The sequence below is a fragment of the Pelecanus crispus genome, chromosome 1 (assembly GCF_030463565.1).
Source record: "Pelecanus crispus isolate bPelCri1 chromosome 1, bPelCri1.pri, whole genome shotgun sequence".
Taxonomy (NCBI): Eukaryota; Metazoa; Chordata; class Aves; order Pelecaniformes; family Pelecanidae; genus Pelecanus; species Pelecanus crispus.
This window is the reverse complement of record NC_134643.1, coordinates 161,821,422-161,843,186: the sequence shown is the minus strand read 5'-3', so window position 1 is coordinate 161,843,186 and position 21,765 is coordinate 161,821,422. Positions and strand designations below refer to the sequence as shown.

Genomic DNA, 21,765 nt, shown 5'->3' with positions numbered 1-21,765 from the left:
TCCTTCCTGTGCCATTTCCTATTCTCTTTGAAATCACTGTAATAACAATGTAAAAAGTAATGATGGCTCCAATTCAGCTGTATGTTTATTTTGTGTAGTTTGCATGCAAGATTTGGACCCAAATTGTCTAGATGTCTAGAGAAATAAAGTATTAGGCAGGGAATAAATCAAGCATGGCATATCTAAAATGTGCAGGGACAGTCACATTATCCTAGGCAATTTTGAAATTAGGAGACAAAGAGAAAAGAATACCTTTTTTTTTTTTTTTTTTTTCAGAAAAATCTCATAGGATTTTTTTTTTTTCCTTTTAACAAGGTAATATAGCAAATAAGGCTTTAACTATTTGTATCACACGTCCTTTACTTGCAAGGTATTCAACAGCTTCCTAAAATTTAAGATAATAGGATGTAAGATACACAGCCACAGGAGCACAGTATCCACAAATAGAGTGATTTTGGGATCCGTATGCAAGACAGGAACTTACCTGGTTTTGCTACTGTGTAAATTGCAGTTAATGGCTGAAAGAACTAATTAAGTGTCCTTGAAGGGAATGTCTACTGTTTCAGAGGGCTATCTATGAATACTCTTAATGCAGATACCTGTAACAGCAGAAAACTGTCATACAGGATTTGTTCTGATCTCCTCTAAATCAGTCCATCCATTCTGTCCATCTTCAGAAAGGACTCGAAATTAAATGTGTTTAAAATGAAACCTTTGCTTTTTCTTTGCTCCTCTATCTGTTCTGCACTGTCTTGTGTAGTTAAGGCAAACTCTTGTGGCCTCTTTCTTTTTGTAATAACTGCAGGGACCAGTTCCATTTTGTGGCTACTTCAGAAGTTGGACCTTTGCCACTGGAGGCATACTTTTAGTACGGCCATCGACATTTGCCTGCATCTCTGGGTTGCAGCATCTGCACAACCTCCCTTTTAAAACCAGAACATTTGTTTTTAAGTTAACTTTTATGTTTCTTCAGTAAATTGGATTTTTATCCAGGTCTTCATATTCGAATCATCTGCTTCTCTTTTATACGTTAAACTTCATTATGGGATTTTCCTCCCCCTCAAAGAAGATGCTTTTGTGGTTAAAGTACAGTACTGGGTTTCAGGAAATCAAGAGTTCAGTTTCTGGTTCAACCACAAATTTCCTGTGTGATTGCTTACTATCTCTGCCTTGGTTCCCCACAGATGTAGTGATGATGTTTTATAATTTGCAGGTTAGCAGAGCCCATCTTGATCATTTAGTCTGATACTTTGCATAATGGAAATGAAAAAAAAATTAATTGCTTGCAGAAATGACAGGGTTTGTTTCTGCTGTAACATCTTGGAAGGTTTAAGCAGCCTTGATTTTGTTCACGAATCCACCATTTCCCCTAGTGAAACATTCTCACCATTAAGAGTCTTCAGTGGTAATGGGTTTTTTTTCTTATTATTTTGAGTTTCACCTAAAATTTGCTCTTTTTCCCAAAAGTAAAAGACTTGGTTAAGTAAAATTCTTAGACTAGCCGAGACATTTCTTAATAGTTTTCCTTGGCTAAATTAAAGAGGTCCCTTAGTCAGTCAATCTGAGTGTTCAATACAGCTCATTCTTTGGGCTAAGGAGGCACTAAATGGTAGGATTCACTGTGTGTGCATGGATTAACTGTACTGTGCATGCAAAATAGGACTATATTTTCAGAATGCCTTCATGATAAGGGTTCATTCCTATTCGCTTCCAGAGTTAGTTGCCCAGGACTAGGTTTCTGAAGTTCAATGCAATGGCATTTTCTTTTCTAGAAATAGTTTGGAAAGCGCTGCTTTGAACTGGGCTTGAGGTGATCACTTGTTACCCTAAGGCTATACTGCATGCATGTGTAGCGTAGCACGTGTCTTGAGCCAAAAACAGTTAATATGGTACAAACTTTTGCAAAAGGGTTTTCAGGGAAGCTGGCCAGTAGAAGCAGGCTGCTAACTAGAAACTGAATACCCTTTCTGTGATGATGAGTTCTTTAGGCCTTTTGTATTCATTCTGGATTTTTGTTCCAAACCCTTTACACTGTTCGGTTTTGGCAGTCAACTATATACAAACAGTTTTGTCCATATAAAAGCACAATTACTGCTACCTCTTATTTTTGCTTAATATTTTGCTCCAGCATAGATATCCAAATATTACATTTCTGTTTCAACAAGAATGTTCCACTGAGTGCTTGTGTTCAGCTAGAGTCAACACCTTCCTATGTGGGCTAATAGAAGGCTAATCTGAGCACTCCTTAGTCCTCTTTAGTCATACCTTAGTTTAAAATGCAGAAGAACTGCAAGTGTGTTAATCTTACTGACTTTGCTTTAAGCAGGTTAAGGACTACTTTGCAGCTCTGTGAACAGGAGGAATCGTAAGGACAGTATGTTATGTCAAGACATAGTAGCAAGCATCAAGGCACTGACATCACACTCTAGGCTCTGCAACTAGCATGGGTTTTTTTCTTTGGTTGGGTTTTTTTTTAAGTAATTTTTCCAAATGTTTACTTTAACGCAATTAGTAGTCTGCAATTTACTGAAGCTGTGTTTGATTGTGTGAAAATGGAAGTTGTTTGACTAAGTACTGGTAATGTTCTGATGTCCACTGATACTTCAAGGCATGTCTGCTTAGTTCTAGTAATTGCTTATTCTGTTCCAAAAAACCTACCTTAGTTCCTCTTAAATTTCCTTCAAAATGCAGCCCCATTTACACCTTAACTTAGCCTTGAAAATAGGTACAGAAGCAGTATGGTATTCTGCTCTTATTCCACCCTGCACTGATTTCTGTATCATTTCTCACAGTACGTACGTGCCTTCTAGGGCCATGTTAAGATAACGTGGTATAATATTTTTCCTCTGCATTTAGAAAAATAATTGCTTGTCTGTGCAGGATATTGGGTGGTTGCTAGAGGTGGCAAAGTAAGGAAAAGAGTACCTTGCATCACAACGGAAGATGATAAAGCTTATAATAACCCTCAATTTCTCATAGTCTTAAGAAATCAAAATGGGAGAGGCTACGGAAGTTGTTACCCTATTGTTGCTCCTTCTTCTTTCTCCTTCTCAACAGAATCAACTTGATCTGAACGACTCTGACAAGTGTTGACATCAGGATTCATTACACAGTATTCAGACAGACCTGTAAAAGTTGACTCTCTTGCAAAGATAAAGTTTACTTACATGGTAAAAAAAGTTTCTATTCTAGTGTGTGTGGGGGGTGTTGACCTGTTGATTTTAGCCCTAATTGTGATGCTTTTTGATCTTTTTTTCTGTCCCAGAGCACTGAAACTTTTAACAAAGGAGTAAACTTTAATTTTGTTTGAGAAGACAATACAAAAAGCATATGAACATGTTTGGGATGTTTAGGTAGCCTTGCTGCTGCAGAGAAGAAAGGAATTCCTAATGCAGGGTTTTAAGATGAAAGGACTAGTAAAGTCTTAAAAGGATGAGCTTAAGCTAGACACTCAGGATTCACCTAAAAACTTAAGTATGCATGTTAAAAGTTTTGGGTTTGTTTTATTTTTTTTTAATTCTCTAAATGTTATTTTCCTTCTATACCCCTCTGCCCTTTTCCCCCTGTTCTTATTTTCCCCTCTTATTCTTTCCCATCCGCTAGTTTTCACGCCTTCTAGTGCCCCACCCTGCCCCAAGTTTCCTCTCCCTGCTTCTCTGTGTCCCCTTTTGCATTAATCCAGGTCCTTAAATTCTGTAGAGAGACTATACTTATGGGATAAGTTTAATAAAAAGTCATCCCTTTTCAAGTTAATATGATGAACTGAACTGCACAATCTGCAACTTCATACAGTTGAGAGACCAGTAATTTGTTACTCATACCTGGGAACATTTTTCACTATAGCGTTTAGAAAACCACAAAAATTTTTGTTTGAATAGGTTGGCCCCTCTGCAGGCATATAGGCACTTTAGATATGCATATATATATTAATATTTTTTATATAATGTATATACACAGTACATCTATATACCTACATACACACAGAGGCATGCGCATTGTCATATGTGTATGTCTTTTAAGTAGCACTGGATGATATGCTGCCAGGAAACTTCATATTGTTTCTGCACTTCTAGATAAGGCTCTAAGTTACCAGCGGTATCGGCTGTGCCTAACTTTAAAGATAATGGGAAACGGTAATAGCAGGCTGCCACAGAAATAAATAGTTGAAAGTGAAAGGAGGAAGGTAGATTGGGCAAGCAGCTCATGAGAAAGTATTCATTTCCAAAATGCAGCACAGAAAGAAGAAAACTAACCGGAGACCGAATCTTAGACGTTCACTCTGTACATTAAGTTTAATGGTTCTATCAACGGCTTCATATGACAGGAAATGATCTGGGCGTTTTGTTCACTTATTCTGGATGCCCTTAGTTTCAGAGAGCAACTGGCAACATGGATTGCACCTCGGAAGGGGACAGCTGAACTCTCCCTCTGGCTTTAGTGAGGAAAGAACAGCGATGAAATCCGTGGACTGTGTGCACGTCATCCAACAGAAGGATACCGCCTCCTCTCCCTCTGCCCCCCCTGGTGCTGCTTCAGGCACCGCGGGACTTTTTTCTGTCACATTCCTGTGGCTTGCAATGCTCCTGTCCTCTTGTTTTGCAGCAGTGTCTCTTTACCATGTTATCACTCTGAAAACAGAACTAGAAGCTCTGCGCAGCGAGCTGCTCTACAGGGTCCAGGCAAGGTCTTTGCTAGACCGGCCACCTGTGTCCCCTGATGAAAATAAAGCAGGTACCCCTGTTTCTTCCTTCCTGCAAGTGTCTGCAGCTGGCGCCAGGCAGGTAAGCTGGAGGGGTGGGTTTTGCCTTGCAAGTGATGAGCAAATGTGAGGCTGCTTTCGCTGACTGTCACTTCTCCCTGTTAGGAGAACAGGCTTCCCGGTCCTGGCCCAGCTGAAAGCTTCCAAAAGGAAATCTGGAATGGGAGCAGAAACAGGGGGAGAAGGTCTACTGACAGCGCAGAAGAAACAGGTAAATAGCACCCAGTGGAGTGGGTTGGGATGCCACAGTTGGATACTGTCTTGAGAAAAGCAGCAGTGCTCGACTTGTATCTTCTCCTGTCAGACTACCCGTGCTCCCAGAGCCCGTTCGGTTTTTTACAATTAGTGCTGACTGAATGGTGTTAACTGTGGGTATATTCTCTTAATGCTTACCATACTGTTTAAGGTACCAGATATTCATACTATCTGCAGGTTGAACTTTGCATGTTAGATCTCAAATCTGCTTCTCGTAACAGAGTTATTTCTCGATGAGGCAGTAGAGTTGAGTAAGGCAACTTGAAATTCTTCAGACTGTAAATTGCTCAATTCTAAATTCATCATTCCCAGTTCAAGGTAATGCCTAACTTGTTTCTCTCTGATCAATATTAGAGAGGGAAAGCTATTACGAAAAATGCCAAGTCATTTTTCTGGGGAAACATGCTCATCCTAAAAGAGAGAAGTATCAAGAAAGCTCCTTAACTTTAGGGAAGTAGGAGCTTTCAAAGAGAAAGGCTGGCTTGTACCTGTCAAAAGAGGCAGACTACAAGGAATTCAGCAGCTTAGCATCATTTCTGCATTAAAACAATCGATTAATATAAGTAGCAAGATTAATAAAGGCATGCCTATCCACTAAGATTTTTTTATTAAGGCCATTCTAAAAGGTGCCGCAGAGAACGCTGAAAACCGTGGTCCATAAAAGACATCTGATGTGTATTATAATGTTGGAATATTAATGGGATATATTTGTATCTTTTGGGGATAAAATGCCTACTTTTTTTTTTTTCTTTTTCTCTTTCCAAACACAATGATGCCTGATAGGATGAAATACAGAATTTTATTATAACAATTTGCATACGTACTCTAATTGCACTTAGTAACTAAAAATATTCCTGAGTTGCTAAATAAGTTCAATCCTCTTATGGATACTTTTAGATTGTTTTAACTGATGAAAGCTGATATCTTAAATTATTAATAGATGAAGTTAAAATTGAATAATTTGTAGGTAAAGACTAAATCAGACTTTGCTTAAAATGTGCTTTTGATTGACTAATTAATGTGAAATGTATTTCACTTAAGCTTCAGCAGGCTAAATGAAATTTAAGTTCTAGAGTATAATGAATCTACTTACCTCCCAGCCTCTCAAAAGAGAATATTCATTTAGGATATCACCCAAAATCCATAAGTTTAAATGGGATTTATTCTATTTCATTAGTAATCTTTGGTTCAGGGTCTTGTCTAAGAGTGATTTCACAAACGGGACTGAGGACAAGATTGCTTAAATTGTGTTTCTTGCAGCCTGTTTCCAATAATGGGAGCCACAGAGCTTCCCTGCTCTCCCACCCTAGTATCTCCCAAATAAAAATTAATGATCTTGTATACCTATAGCACAAGTATCTTAAAAAATAAGGAGGCGTGTCTTTTTTTAAATGAATGTTATAGCACCAGTACTCTGCAGGTTATTCAGTTCCCTTCACGGTAGCTTTAATCTTTATTCTTATTGCTATTTGAGGCTGTATGGGTGAAAGGAGGGCTTTGGGCTCCTCAGCTGTGCTTCTGGCAGACGTAAGATTCTTCTTATCAGGTAGCCACCTCTGATTACACCTATTTATCTCTCTTCACATGAAATTCTAATTAAGCTACTTATTTCTGTAAGCTTTTTTTTTTTTTAAAAGATACAGCTGGCTTTAAAATTGTTTAGAATGGATAACAGAAAGCACAGAATATGAACATTCATTTAAAAGGGAAAATCTGCATAGGTTGACCTACTACAAAACTGTTTTCTAACACAACCATCATGTTTTTGTATGTAAAAAAGAAAAAAATTAAATTACAAATTTTGCACTTATATAATAGGTCATCTGTTAGACAGGGTTACCTTTCTGCCTGCTCTAATTACAACAAATTAAACTCGTCAGAGTTCAGTAAGATGTTACATTTTCTCAGATCAGAGTTCACTGATGACCATGAACCTACTAGTCAATATTAAATTTTGTTTTAGCAGAATGAGTGAAATAAGAGAACATGGTGGTGTTCATGGTGCTGAATCCTGTCTGTTACTTGGTCATGTACACACAATTGCTAGCCCTGCATTTTGATCTTCTTGCGTCCATTTCTGGGTACTGGCATCCTGGCAGCCTCCAAATCATCCTGCAGATGCACAGCACTCATTCTGGTATGATGGCAGATAAATTACGGTATTGAGTGAGGTTCCTTGTTCTTGTCCTACTTCTGTTTGCTTCAACAAGGTCTCAAAGTAGAGTCTGGTCTCATAATTAATTGTTGAGCCTTTAACACGGACCAATTCCTTAGAAAGTGAATACTTGAAAATGTCACTGATATACAATTGCTTCTCATCAGATAGCAGAAGTAAAATATAGAACCATTATTTTGTTATAAATAAATTTGTGGTTCAATTCTGTTTTGTTTTTAAACTTTAATTATTAATGTCCAGAAATGGATGCCCCGTGATTCTTTTTAGGCCCAGCGCAGCCCTTCCTGAACATATGGAATTTCCATTTTAATTTCTTTTTTCTATCTGCTTGATGTTGTGTGCATAAAAGTGGCCACAAATTAGAATTTTAATTTAAATGACAATTGAATGAAAATGGATCTAACACAATGTTGTTTTTTCATATTTTTATGGGGTATGCATTTGTCTCTGTTCATGCATAAAACTATTAGTCATCAGTAGTTGTATGTACATTTTTTGTCTTGAGAAGTTTTCCAGCTCAAGTAGGTTAAAGAGATGGGTTTCAAGCATCAATTCCAAATAGAGCTGTAGAGTTAGCAGTCAGAACCAGAGTTCTTGATACAATGAGTAGGAGTTAATGGGTGATTTTGAAAGGTACATATTATTAATATACAGGCAGATAGATCATCTAACCACTTCTGGCAAATGTCATATCAGGACACATAACAGATATAATTTTTCTTATTTGTCTTTCTTTTTACAAATTTTGCCTGTAGAGGAAAATTGCTGCACATCAAAAACCTCTCCTGAATTTTATACCCTGGTCACAATTATCGGTTGCCTTCCCTGCATGTTTCTCTCTAAGATGTATGTGTGCTTGAGTCCAGGAACAAGACATAGGTTCCATTACCTAAGCCAGTTCAATGTATGAATGTCAAGTTTCATTTACACACTTTCTCTGTGCCTCATTCCGATCACTATTGTGGGATTCTAATTCCCACGGCCAGCTAGGGAGGCGAGCATAGGGCCTTCTGTAAATTCAAATTTACGCAACGTTCTGCTGTGATCAGATTGGAGCACCCATGGACTATATTTACTTTGGTGTATTGAGGCTATCCATCTCAACCAGTCTGATTGTGTGGATGGAAGGAACTGAGGAGAAATTCTAAGTAATTCCACGGAGCAGTGAAGCAGGCTAAACTAGCATGTGACTTGGCAATTTTTTTTTACTCGTTCTCAGGTTCTACCCCAATATCAGTTGTATCCATGGGGAATAACTATTGCCATTCAAGTATGGCATATGAGTTGTGTCAATTTTGCCATTGTTCTTGGTATAACTGCCTTACTGGCAAATTGGTACATTCATGGGTTAGAAGTGTTTTGACTCTGTATGTTGTTTTAGATCTCTGTGACAGAAGGATAATAAGAACTTTTACAAATGGAACTTGACTTTAGCGATCTTTGAATCAAGAAACCTAACCTTTTATTACTGGTCTAAACAAATGCCACGTATAAAATTCCCTCACCAAATATTCAAAATACTTCTTACTTTAATATTTGAAGAGGGGAAATGTAAGAGTTCTCTTAATAAAAAAAAAAAAAAAAAGGCGGGCTACTTCTTGATACGTTAATCTTTTTTGTTTCTGCTGACAACAGGCTAACTCAAAAGGAAGTAGACCCTTCTATGTGAAAGGATAGAAGGTTACTTAACACAATGCTTGCAATTTTACATGAAGAATTCCACTTGCTGAATGAATGAATATGTTGCATATTATGCAGAACACTGTGCAATCAAAAATACACAAAGTAGGCTCTAATTTTTAAAAAACAACATTCTGCTTTATACTGTATAATAGAAGTCTACATAAAGTATTCTTCATTCTTAGTAAATTATTTCCTTGTTATTCTGTTTGTAACAAGTTACTGGTAATTCTGTTAAGGTCAAAATAATGCTACCAAATACTTCAAAGATATTTGTTAGATATGAGTCATATCTGTAACTATGACCAAGCCCTTTTAATGCAGGGTCTGATTTAATTCATGATTAATGCCATATAAACAATTCTTAATTAAAAAGCACCAAATTAACCAGTCTATAAAAATGCACAAGCAAAAAATAAAAGAAGATCTCTTGTGATGAGAAATGAAGAAGTTAAGGGAAGAACTGCAAATTTTTCAAGAACTTGCATATAATTTATAAACTGAATTATCTAGTGTTTAAATATGTTTCAGGAAGTCTACTGAGAACAGATCTAGACCAAAGAAGGAACGTAAACAAGCAGGTCTGTTTTTTAAAGTTCAGGTTTTTTGCTTGTTTTTATTTCAGCAAAAATTGAGATAGAGGTCTCGGGCCTCAGATACTGAAACTTAAATATTTATACATGAGTTCACAGATAACAAACTTGAAATTTTGTTTGGATGGATTATGAAGTTAGATTGTGAAATATTAAAATTATTATGCAAGTTAAATAATACAAAAACTTACATGGGAGGGCAAATTGGATTTTACCAATATCAGGTCTTAAATCATGCAGATAAGCAGAAGGCTGCGTTTCAATCCCGCTGCAAAAGCTACCTTTTTTTTTTAAATTGTGGTTACATTGCTCAACCAGTGAAGAACACATCCCTTCATGTGCTGGCTGTGGTTTACAAAGGCATCTGGAGTCCTGACTTCTTCAGAATTGGCTGTTGTGTTCATGGAAGAAGACATTCTGAAATGTTCTTCTCCTCACCCACACCCCACAGAGCGGTTAAAATCAGAAAAAAAAAAAAAAAAAAAAAGCTCATCAAAGCAAAGCTATTACGTGAAGTCACCAGAGGATGGGGCGCACTTTGTTGTTCTAGATACACTCTGTTTTATACAGCTAGACCTCATGGTGACAGTCAGTCTAGATATTTTTACACATTTTTAAGATGTATTTTACGAATCCTGTATTCTGCTTGCTTTGTTAATTATTCAAAAACACTTTAGACTACAAACCTGATGCTCAGGTTTCATTTACACTGGGCTGAAGGGCATTCAGGTAGAGTTTTTGATTTATTCTGCTCAGTACTGATAGTAACTATTCCACCCATATTTTGTAATGCATATATTCTTGATACTGTACTTCAGGTAAGACTTGGGTCCTTCTTAGAATAGAATTGCTAACATTTCTTAACAATGTTAACTTTTTACTGAAAATCCCTGTTAATTTACCCAGAAAATATAGTCTGTATATCCATATCTTCCCCTTAATAGTAGTGTTGTTTACTCTGATTTTGTTTCAGTGAATTACCTGATTTTAGGCACATCTATAGTTGAAGTTGACTGAAGTCGAAGTGAAGTACTTGTATATACTGGAAATAGTTACGTGTCAGTCTTGGCTTCTGAATATTTTTTGAAGCATGTCGTTGTTCAATCCCTCAAACACTTTTTTAGATATTATTTGCCCTTTGTGGCTTTAAGTAAAATGGCCACTGTGCTAATTTCTCTTCTCTTTATTATCATGAATGACACCACTGTATCTGTATTTCTGCATGAAGGGCAAGCTTACTGTATTCTGTGGAGCCTTATTTCTATCTGCATACACTAAAAAGAGAGACAGTGAGGGTTTTTTTTAGAGAATATACATGTAGATTTGATATCTGTAGAAAAAAGGAGAGTTGGTATGTGTTTTAAAAAGATGGAAAAGTTCTCAGACTGTACTGAACTTGATGATTTTAATTAATGTGTAGCAGTTCTCAGCAATGATGACTAGTATTTCAATGCTGCAAACAACTGAAACATAAATCCAGACTTGCAAACTGTGAATCAGGATAGTTTCAAAAATGTCAATCACGTTTGCAGTGTAGGTTTAACAAGAGTTGCCAAAGTAGCCATAACTTTCACTGCTTGTGGACCCTACTCGTTGGTACCCAGCTGGATAGCAGCTGGTTAGTGTGAATCATAACAAATCCTCTCTTGTTTGGTTAGTGGAAAATCCAGTGGCCACACAAGTGAGTTCTTTTAAAAGCAGGAATGAAAATTTTGATTTAGCTTGCTGCAACACCAGGGAATCGGCAAACTCCGTTCTCTAGGAGGACACTTTGCTCGAGAGGACAGTGAATGAATACACTGTAAAATAAATTGCCTGGTGTGCTTTGTTGTGTGACTCCAGAAAATCACACTTTGATTTTATTTACAAGCTTCTTTTCCAGAAAATTCTGGTGCTTGCTACTGTGATAGAAAAATGACTGAAGTATAATACCTTCTTTGGTTTTGTGTTGGCTTGGTTTTTCTGTTCCTTGTCAGAAAGCAGGGAATTCAGATGTCTTTAAATTCTTGGTTTGAAAATCTATAGATTTTGGCACATTATTGATGAGTATTGATAGAACTCAAGGACACATTCCAGTGCAGGAGATGAGAGCTTGCAGGATAGCATTCCCGCTTAAGTAAGTAGGGCTCACAGGTTGTGTAATTGTTATGACATTGGAGCGTTCCCAGATATGTGCTTGAATCTTTGACCGCTGCCAGTTGGCAATGCTGAGTGCTGGTGAGCATCCAGCCCTCTTCTGGTATTTTCAGGCAGGCCCCCTTGGAAAGGAGACTTAGCTACAGAGAGAGGCTGCTCTCTACTCAAATCCTCTCACTACTGCCATGCCGCAAGAGGTTTGTGCTGCTGGGCACTTGGTTGCACGTGTGGGTACCACTGGCAGATGTAGAAACAGGATCCCATGGAGCAGGCCACTGCCCATTATAGCGAGGGAGGCCAAATCTGACCCACAGCCTTCTTACCTGAAAAGAGATAAACAAAAATGGAGATTCGGCAATACATGGCAGAATTTAATTCTCTTGACTCTTAGTAAATTCATTTGGTTTCTGTCAAGTGCAGTAAATAATACTACTGTGTTTTCCAAACTTCAAAGTAGCACTAGATCCAGATGTTTTCATTAAAATCTGCTCCAAGCAAATGCAACTGTCTTTTTTTTATTATTATTTTATCCTGTTCCCTGACATTTATGCTTGGCAGGTTTTTTTACAAGAACTTTGTTTCACTTGCGAGCCTGTATTTTAACATACCACGATTTTTCTCTGATTAAACTCCTAGTTTCTCATTAGTGTCACCAGTCTCTACAGTTCTGAGTAATGCATCAGTTTTGACAAATACTAAGTTATTTGTTATATGTGCATTAATTTGCTAACAGTCATCTCTGTATCTTCCCTCTTAGTCTCAGTATAGGTTGATTGAGTGTGGGTATCTGAAAACATATTGAAAGTACATATATATGGATTTTGAGAATTTATTTTGAAAGTGCCAGGTAACCAGTATACATGACTAATATTTTACAGCAACTATGACTGTAAACGAATTTCTTTAAATACATTAGTAAACATCATTAGAAAATTTGGTATCTGTCATAGCTGGCAGGGTTGGGGTTTTTTTTTGAGCTTTTGCTTAGAAAATTAACAAGGCTAATTGATCTGATGATTCCTGGCTCATTTGACTTACTGCTACATTTTTCAATTATATCAGGACCAGAGATTAAAACAAGCAAGTATTACTTGTGCTACTACCTGAGGCCTCCTGCTTAGCTGATTGATCTCTGGAAGTTATCTAGTACGTGTTGTGGTGTGAATTTTGTTTTGGCACTTTTGAGTAAGATCTGCGTTAAAATTACTAGATCATGTTTTCAAATAAGTGGTGAGGCTGTGAGGAGATTTTTTTTCATGTTCTTTCTTTTTTTTAAAGTAGTTTCAAAGGCTCACTCTATTCTATTACTGATTCATATTTGATTTCAAAATGCTTTCACTTTACAGTGCTGCAGGCCTGCTTGCAACTGATCGCTGACAGCAAAAGTGATATCCAACAGAAAGGTAAGAATATGTTCCATGATTTATGGCTAACTATTCCACATATTAACTCTTCCATCCACTTTTATCTAACTTCACAGCAGTAACTGAGTTATGTTGCCAAATTAAAAAAAAAAAAAAAAAACAAAACCAACAAAAAACCCAGGTCCCTGCATCTGGACAGCTCTTGCAAATATCCTCTTTTCAGGGGGGAAATCCAGATAGTGAGACTGGAAGTCTTGACTAGAAGCCAGCTTTGTTAATTTTTGGCAGACAAAAATGAAGACAGTAACTTTTCTTTCTGATTACCCCCAAATTTTTGTTTCTTTTAGATGATTCAAGCATTGTCCCTTGGCTTCTGAGCTTTAAACGTGGAACAGCTCTGGAAGAACAAGGAAATAAAATAGTGATCAAAGAAACAGGATATTTTTTCATATATGGCCAGGTGAGAAAGCTCAGTTCATTTCAGCATCTTACTTTTTAAAGCATTTTTAATGTCTCCATACAATATGTTTGAAGTCTGCACTTCTTCATTCTGTAGGTTTTATATACGGATACAACATTTGCTATGGGACACTTAATACAGAGGAAGAAGGCCCATGTGTTTGGTGATGATCTCAGCTTGGTGACATTGTTTCGTTGCATCCAAAATATGCCACAGTCTTATCCGAATAATTCTTGCTATACTGCTGGTAAACCTCTAAGTTTTCCTTTTCTTGGTTTGCAAATAAACTGTATCAAATAGAATCTGTAGTGTTGGGTGATTAAGTATTGTGGCAGTTGTAAAGAAAATGGACTGCATTCATGGATTTGGTTAATTGCAAAATTACAGAATACTTTCAAAAAATACAGTTTTATATAAAGTGGGAGGGTATGCATCTAACTTAGGTGATCTAAACAATTCATCTCTCTCTCCATTGACTATATAATGTGGTTAGATACTTTGGTGCTTTCAGGTAGATGCCTGAAGCAGACAAAAGGAATACATACTGTCCATATTGAAGAACTCAGTTTAACTTAGGGGTTGAATTCCACATTTAGTTATCCCAATAAAATATTTAGGAGCTATGTTCTGCTTTAAAACATCACATATGAATTTTTGGCACCCAATTTTTGCATACCTTACTGTGGGGTTTCTAAAGATATTTCTTATCAGCTTAATTCTCTACTCCTTATAATGGCTACTGCAGTTTTACTGTTTGGTTAGATGAAAAATAAATTCCTATAAGTAGCTCTTTCTTATTGCACAAATTAGAAACACAAGAAAGACCAATTAAAATATTTAACGCAAGTCCAGCAGGTTCAATGCTCAATATATCTGTATATTCCTGCAGTAGCATTTAAGGAATTATTGTCAAGGCCTGTTAAACCTCGTTCAGTAGCTCTTAATCTGTCTGTCTTTCTCCTTTAATGGTGGATTTGAGGGTTTTCTCTTTTGTTACTATCCAGCAAGGTCTGTGTGAATAAAAACCTTTTTTTTCAATGCCTTATAAAAAAGTGGGTGATATTGAGTGATGGAGTTGACTGTTGGCAAGTAATGGCATTAAACAAGTGGGATGGGGAAAGAAGCTAATTTTTTTCCAAATAAATTAGCTACTTCCTCCTGGCAGTTGAGGCTGTCCAGACATTTTCTTTAACTTTCTGCCCCTCCACCCACACATTCTGGCATCATAACCACCTTCAACTTCATCTAGTCTCTTATTTCTCCCATGTATTACTACCCCCCTTTCTTAACTAGGATCTCTACTCCATCCTGCCACTTCACGGTTCCTGCTTCCCAAATTCCCACCCTTCTGTTTTCACCTGGAAAACCAAATCTCACTGCAATATCTTATGCTGTTGAGCATGTGTCACAGCAGATGTTAGATGTGCTCTCAGCTCAGCGACTGCAACTTGAAGGTGGAGCACTTTTGGTTACCACATCAGCTGATGTATGGCTGGCAGGAAGCAGACTTTTGTGCTCTGCAGTTGCAGTGGATCAGCTGATGTCTGGTAACTTCATTAGGTTGGTAAAGCTCATGAGACGTCCTCCAGAAGTGTGGGAACGGAGAGGTCTAGGACCAGCAATACCCAATGCTGACCTTGACTGTCACATCACCATAACATAACTGTGGTGTACCCACGTTCCTCATGAATTTTTGCAGTGTTTGCTGAAGTGAAACGCGATATGCTGAGTGCAGAGTGGAAAGTAGGTCCAGCTCCACAGAGGACGTTAAGTGTCAGCTTTGGGTAGGCTGCAATTTGTAAGATTGTGCCTAAAGACAAAAAAGCACTCCTCACAAGTAACAAGCCATGCTTATATTTGTAAGATGACGTGTTAACGACTTTTTGAAAACCATTTATGAAAATAATGTATTTGAAATATTAACTTTAAAATATTTCAAATCTTTTGCCAGGAGTTGCAAAATTAGAAGAAGGGGATGAACTTCAACTTACAATACCGCGGAGAAGGGCCAAAATATCCTTGGATGGAGATGGTACTTTTTTTGGCGCAGTTAGACTCCTCTGAAGCCCTTCATTTCTGTTGTTATGCTTAATGCAGTTTTCTCCTTTTCCTATGCCTTTATCAGAAAAAATATTGAATTGTAATAAAGCTGCCAATTCAGTCTCTCCCCATACACCACCAGCTTCTGAGAACGTTTCTTCAGTTTAATAAATGAACCCAAAACAGGAAACACACCAGACACACTTGTGAGATATAACCATCATGTGATTACCAGAAAGCCAATTTATTTTAGGCAATGGGAGACTCTAAATAACAACTGTAAAGCAACGTTTTTTTGGCTTCGAAACAATTTCTTATCCATAGGGCAAATCAAAGGAGTTGACCATAAAGTATAGCATAAACAGGATGATTTACTGTCAAATTATTATCCATGACTGAAAAGGAAAACTAAGACACCAGTACATCTTAGATTTGCTTTGTTTCATCAATAAAATATTTGAAGTATCAAGTATGGGGAAGAAACATCAAACAGTAGATTCCTCATTGCAAAATGGGGGTGTCAGGTGCGTTCTGGGGTTTTTTTTTGTTTTTTCTTTGACGCCGAGATTTTGGGGAAGGAAAAAGTCTGAATGTATGGGATAATGAAAAGTCTCAACGTATTGGATCATGAAAACAAACCCCTCAGAAATATATAGAATAGTAGCCACTGGCTTGCTTCTTCCCTGTGAACAAAATGTATATAAATTACTAAAATCTATTAGTATTTACTAATTAGAATTAATTTTACTGGAAAATGGATATGTAAGATACTTCAACACCTAAATATTCAAAGCGTTGCTACTCATCAAGGAATATGTGTATACTTCTACGTAAGCAAGGCAGGCATAGAAAGAAACACGGTGAGATTAGACACAATGCAGTAAGTGGAATTGGATTTCTGGCTTCATAGTTTCTGCAGTCCTATATAGATGTGTATATATATACAGTATACATATGTATATGTATATATATGAAAGTATGTACACACATATATATAAGCCTTTGACATTTGGGCATAGAATTTTATCTTCTTTTGAATAGTTTATCCAATGGAAATATTACTGTATACCTATTTTTGTATTTCTCTTGCTTTTTGCTATGATCCATTCTATGCAATACAGTTAAAAGAAAAATCCAATAAACAGGGAACCAGCCATAAAACTAAGAAAATACATTTATATCCCAGAAATCTGGGCTCAATCCCTAGGTTAACGATAGGCTTTTTCTGCAGTTTTTAATATATTGCTCAACTCTCTTTTACAAAAAAACAAGATCAGACCTGTAGAAAGACTAAGCAGATGTCTATTTTTCTTTCCTTTTTTCTGTCTGCTTTGTTCAGTAGATAGGATTTATGTCTTTTTTACCCCAAGAATCCATGTGTATTGTGTGGTCAAGGTAATAGCGTGGCAATAGTGCGGTCAAGACTTCTGGGAGCTATTGTAATACAAACATGGAATACTTATTCCACTGATCTTCAAAGAAGTATTGAAGTGCTACTGGAATAGATAAAATAATAAAACCCAGAGTAATGAACTGTACTTCATTTGAAAATATTTTTAGGTTGAGAATTGTGTCATATAAGCTCATTTAGTAAAGAAAAGACACTTTGTATATTGCAGTCTCCTCGTCTGTTTTTATAAATCATGCTGATTTGATTGCGTTCTCATGGTAATAGACAATAAATGAAAGAGATTTGCAGCTAGGAATTATGGACTATGGTAAACTAATGAAACAATTAATTCAACTTATCTGGGCTTCAAGAAGACATTTCAGCAATAAACATATGTGTCCTGGATTACCACACTGGGATTTTTATGAGGCTTAACTACAGTTTCAAAATGTCTGGAAGTCCTCCTTATACAAATTTCTTTATTTATGTGTCCTGGAGCCAAAGCTGTTGCTGCTGCTGCTGCTGCTGATGATGATGATGATATTGATTATTATTATTTCACTTTGATGTGCTAGGTTTGCCGAAAAGGCATTTTAAATCCTCTACAGGAACCCTCAGTTTAGTCAAAGGTTGTGTAAAGCTGCATGTAGATAAAACAATTATTAGCATGCAGTGAATCTCTCATCAGAAGCTTGTTGATTCTAACGTTGCCTGAGTATAGAAAAGAAAAGTTGTTACTGTTGCTTGATGGCTAAACTTGCAAATTTAACTTTTGGTATGTAAGTCTACCCAGTGGTTTCAGTGGACTTGGGTGTGCTTAGCTTAAGCCAATTCTGGAGGTGCTTGGCACCTTAGAAGGCGTAGCTTTGATATAAACAGACACAGTATAATATTTTAAACATACAGCACACAGCAAAAATTCTGTGAAGCTAATTCAATTGTCATCACTGCCCCTTTTCCTCGCCGTATTTCTTCCTTCTGCTGCTGGTGAATCTGGACAGCGCAGAACTTTGGAAAGCCTTCGGGGTATGGTGTGGCTTGGAGGAAAACTTTTCTGAGCGAAAAGATTTCAGAAGTGTTCCCTTCCTTTAGTAGGATGAAACTGAACCTCAGGTTTCTTCACAAAAAATGTGAACCATGAGAACTCCCACATGTGTGCAGAGACTGCAAGTCGACAGACTGTTCAGATATTTCTACTGACAAAGCTGGCAATTTTGTTGTTGTTGGGTTAGTTTTCTGCTGGCTTCATGAGAAAGCTTTTCTTCTCAAAAATAATCTGCTTCTGCACAAAGTTGAGTTTTAACAGATCAGCATGTTCTGACCAAAGCAGGAAGAAAAGGAGAATACCTCATTCCTGATGGTTCTGTGAACAAACTGGTGATACATGAGGTAGCAAAGTGCATCCAGACCACCAGCATGCTTATGCTTTAGGTAGTGGGAGTTACTGAAACTCTCTGCATTTGATAGATGTTATTTGAATAAGTGTGATAGGTAATAAGTAGTATCTAGTTGGTTCATACCGTATTTTACATTCTTATCAAGGTCATTTAGCATTTAAGACAGGTTTCTGCAAAAGCAACAAACTGTGTGAGTACTCTGGTTCTTTTCCATGTGGTGTTAAGCAGCATCATGGCAAACATAAGAGATTTGAACATTTTCTTTCCAGTATATTTTCACAGAAAGTGTGAGCTTATACCATTCTTTCCTTTTTAATAATATGCAGTTGGCAGATATATAGCTGCTTTGAAACATAATTTGTATCTTAAAAATGAAAATATGTCTGTTATATAATGTGCAGTCACACACCCTACTGACATACAATGAGTGTACTCATTACATGGCTCTCCTGCCTCTGACTGTTTCTCAAATTGCTCAGCATTTGCCATTGTAAGATCTTAATTTTAGTTGTCCCATAGTTTTGCCAAGCTTACACCACTGGAGTTGAGATTTTCTGTATCTCTGGTTTACATCTTACGTTGAATTGTCTTGGATAACTTCAGCCCCCAAAGTTCTACTCATCTAAAGATGAGGGTAGGGAAAATGTGTTGTTTGGATTTTATTTTAATGATCTGGCTACTTTTTCTTTGGAAAGGTCTAGAGACTCTATGATTTGAAAGAAGAAATGTGTGTAATGTTGGTTTTGCTTTGTTTTAATCAGGGTTTCTTTCTTTCTTCCTTTCTTCCTTTCTTCCTTTCTTTCTTATGCACTCATACTTTGACAAGGCATATGCTTTTGAAGAATATTTTATGCTTTCTCATGTTAAGCATATACTATCCCTATGGAACTTTGAAAAGGCAGAGGAAAATGTTTCCAGCAGTTTTTTCTTTTTGCGGAGTCCATGGATTACCACCATCAGTAAGATCTAAGGTTGTTTTTCAAGGTCAGTCCAAGCAGCAGTGAGAAGAAAGCTGACGCAAACACCGGGAAGAGGGAAGCTAAATATTTGATGTAGAAAGGAACTCATGGAGTTTGCAGGTTACATACAGCTTAGGGTTGATGGGGGAAACAAACCAGATTTGGAGCTGGACTGCAGAAATTGGAGAGACCCTAACTAGGATTTGATTGCTTGTGAGGTGGAGAGGAATGCAAGGGCATGAAATGGACTGGCAGTGAAAAGCCTGGGAACTAAGTGAGGTTAAGCAAAGAAAGCAGTTTTGTGGAAAAAGGCCAAGGGTTCCTGGGGGAAAGCAATCTAAACACAAGTCCACAGTGAGCCTTTGCAGAGATGAAGGCTAACAGCATACTACTCTGTATTAACAGGAATGTCACCAGAAGATTAAGGGAAGAGGTTATTCCCCATTTCTTGGCACCTTTCAGAGTAAATTTGGGATCCTGCATCCAGATTTGGACACACTACACCCCAAATACAAGAAGAACAGTCAGAAACTTGAAGGAGTCCATTGTAATCCAAGTGGGTGGTTGGGGTGGAGCACACGCCTGCCTTATGAGGAGAGGCTGAGGGAAATAGGTTTGTCCAGCCTGGAGAAGAAGCTCAGGGGGTCCTAATAGCAGCCCTCCAATACCATTTAGGAGGTTGTCAAGAAAACAGAATTATACCCTTTGAGAGGTCCACAGCGGTGTGAGGAGAGACAATGGGCACAAATCAAACTGGGAAGTTCGTACTTGGCATAAGGAAAAAAATTATTACCATGGTGTCACAGTCCATTTGGATCTCTCAAATTTACAGGTCAATGTACGCTGTAAATTAAACTTAATTTTATGAGCTTATCAGGAAAGAAAACAAACATGACAAACAAGGGTTCGATCCCCTCTATACTCGCCTAACATGAATTCACTAATTCATCACTTAAGTCATGCGTTTTCTAACTCACAAGCTCTCTAATTCATAACTCACAACTCATAACTTGTAATTCATGCACCTATGTGCAAAAGAGTTACCTAGCTGATGGAGAGAGTGCTTATCCTTCTTCCTTGTCCTGGTTTCAGCTGGGATAGAGTTAATTTTCTTCCTAGTAGTGGGCATAGTGCTGTGTTTTGGATTTAGTATGAGAAGAATGTTGATAACACACTGATGGTTTAGTTGTTGCTAAGTACTGCTTATGTTTGTCAAGGACTTTTCAGCTTCCCATGCTCTGCCAGGTGCACAAGAAACTGGGAGGGGGCACAGCCAGAAGAGTTGATCCAAACTGACCAAAGGGGGAGTGAGCGAGCACCTGCATGGTGCTTAGTTGCTGGCTGGGGCTAAACCACAACACTCCTCCAGTCACAGTGCAGGGGTCTTCTGTATCACACTGGGAAGCATGAAAGCCTCAGCAGCCTAGCTGCCGTTGAATCTGCTTCAAAAACTTTTTGGCTAAGCGGACGTATTTATACCTTCCAGCTTAGAGGTTTGGTCTACACCATTTCCATGAGTTAGCAGATTATGAAGGAGCTGCCAGACAACAAATACGTAAGGAGGATGGCTGCAGGAGACAGCAGGCTGCAGGTGATAATGGCTGCATAATGACCTATAGCGCTTTCTGGCCACTGTGTCCTGCCGATGTGTTGCCTTCACTTTGACCTAATGGTGCTGATCCCAGCATACAACAGCCCTTAGTATGAGCTGTGTGTTAGCCGAAATCTGAGTGGGAATTGAGTGAAGAGTCATACCATGGGGACAGTCAACCACTGAAGCAGGTTGCCCAAAGGGGCTGTGAAAAATCTGTTCCTACAGATTTCCAACACCTTAATGGATAAAGCCCTGAGCAACGTGGTCTGAATTCAGAGTTGATCCTGCTTTGAGCAGGCTGGAGTACAGACCTCCTAAATGATCCCTTTCCCCTGGCTGATTCTATGGTAAGAAACCAGGAGATATGGGGGGCAGAGAAAGACAGAAAGGGTCCTGCTGGGGAAGGAAGGGTGTTCATTTCCTGAGTGCAAATGAAATGTGGGTTCCTCAGTGTGTGTTTCAACAGTATCGGCAAACATTTGTGTAATGCACAGGGCAGGTTCCAGTTAAGCACAGCAAGCTGCTAGCAGTCATCAGGTACTGCATGACCTGAAATTCAAGACTGTAAATTGAATCAAACCATGTGGCCAAGTAATAATCTTCATTCACTCACTTACAAGCTTCCTTTAGCTTTTTTTTTCTGCCACCCCCCGCTTCACTCAATGGATAGGAGACACTTCATCTTGCAGAAAATGGGATATCGATGGAAAGTGTTTTAAGCTGGGGCCCAGGCTAATTTTCAGAAATATTGGAAGGAAGTAGTAAATGAGGCAGAACATGCAAGAAGAAAAATTATGATGTCCCGTTGAAATCAGAATTGTATTCCCTTTCTGTCTGTGAGAGCTGGGTGGACAGCCATGTTTACTTTCTGCAGATTTTGATTTTTTTTTTCCTTTCTTTAAATCTGGAGTTGTTTCAATTTTGACTTAAAACCATTTCTCCCAAAACTTTTTTGGCAAACT

General features: G+C 37.9%; 1 protein-coding gene across 1 annotated transcript; it reads left to right on the top strand.

Annotated features, from left to right (window-relative positions):
* The first annotated feature begins 4,428 nt into the window (after nucleotides 1-4,428).
* Nucleotides 4,429-16,391, top strand: TNFSF13B (TNF superfamily member 13b). The gene is made up of 6 exons (XM_009480136.2): nucleotides 4,429-4,781; nucleotides 4,865-4,970; nucleotides 12,946-13,002; nucleotides 13,311-13,423; nucleotides 13,520-13,670; nucleotides 15,375-16,391. Exons 1-6 carry the CDS (start codon nucleotides 4,455-4,457, stop codon nucleotides 15,485-15,487), a joined length of 867 nt encoding a protein of 288 aa, XP_009478411.1. The 5' UTR covers nucleotides 4,429-4,454; the 3' UTR covers nucleotides 15,488-16,391.
* Nucleotides 16,392-21,765: the final 5,374 nt, after the last annotated feature.

Coding starts and splice junctions, on each gene's coding strand:
- TNFSF13B (XM_009480136.2), top strand. CDS start 4,455: ATGAAATCCGTGGACTGTGTGCACGTCATCCAACAGAAGGATACCGCC. Junction 13,003..13,310: donor AAGTGATATCCAACAGAAAG/GTAAGAATATGT, acceptor TGTTTCTTTTAG/ATGATTCAAGCATTGTCCCT. Junction 13,671..15,374: donor TAATTCTTGCTATACTGCTG/GTAAACCTCTAA, acceptor ATCTTTTGCCAG/GAGTTGCAAAATTAGAAGAA.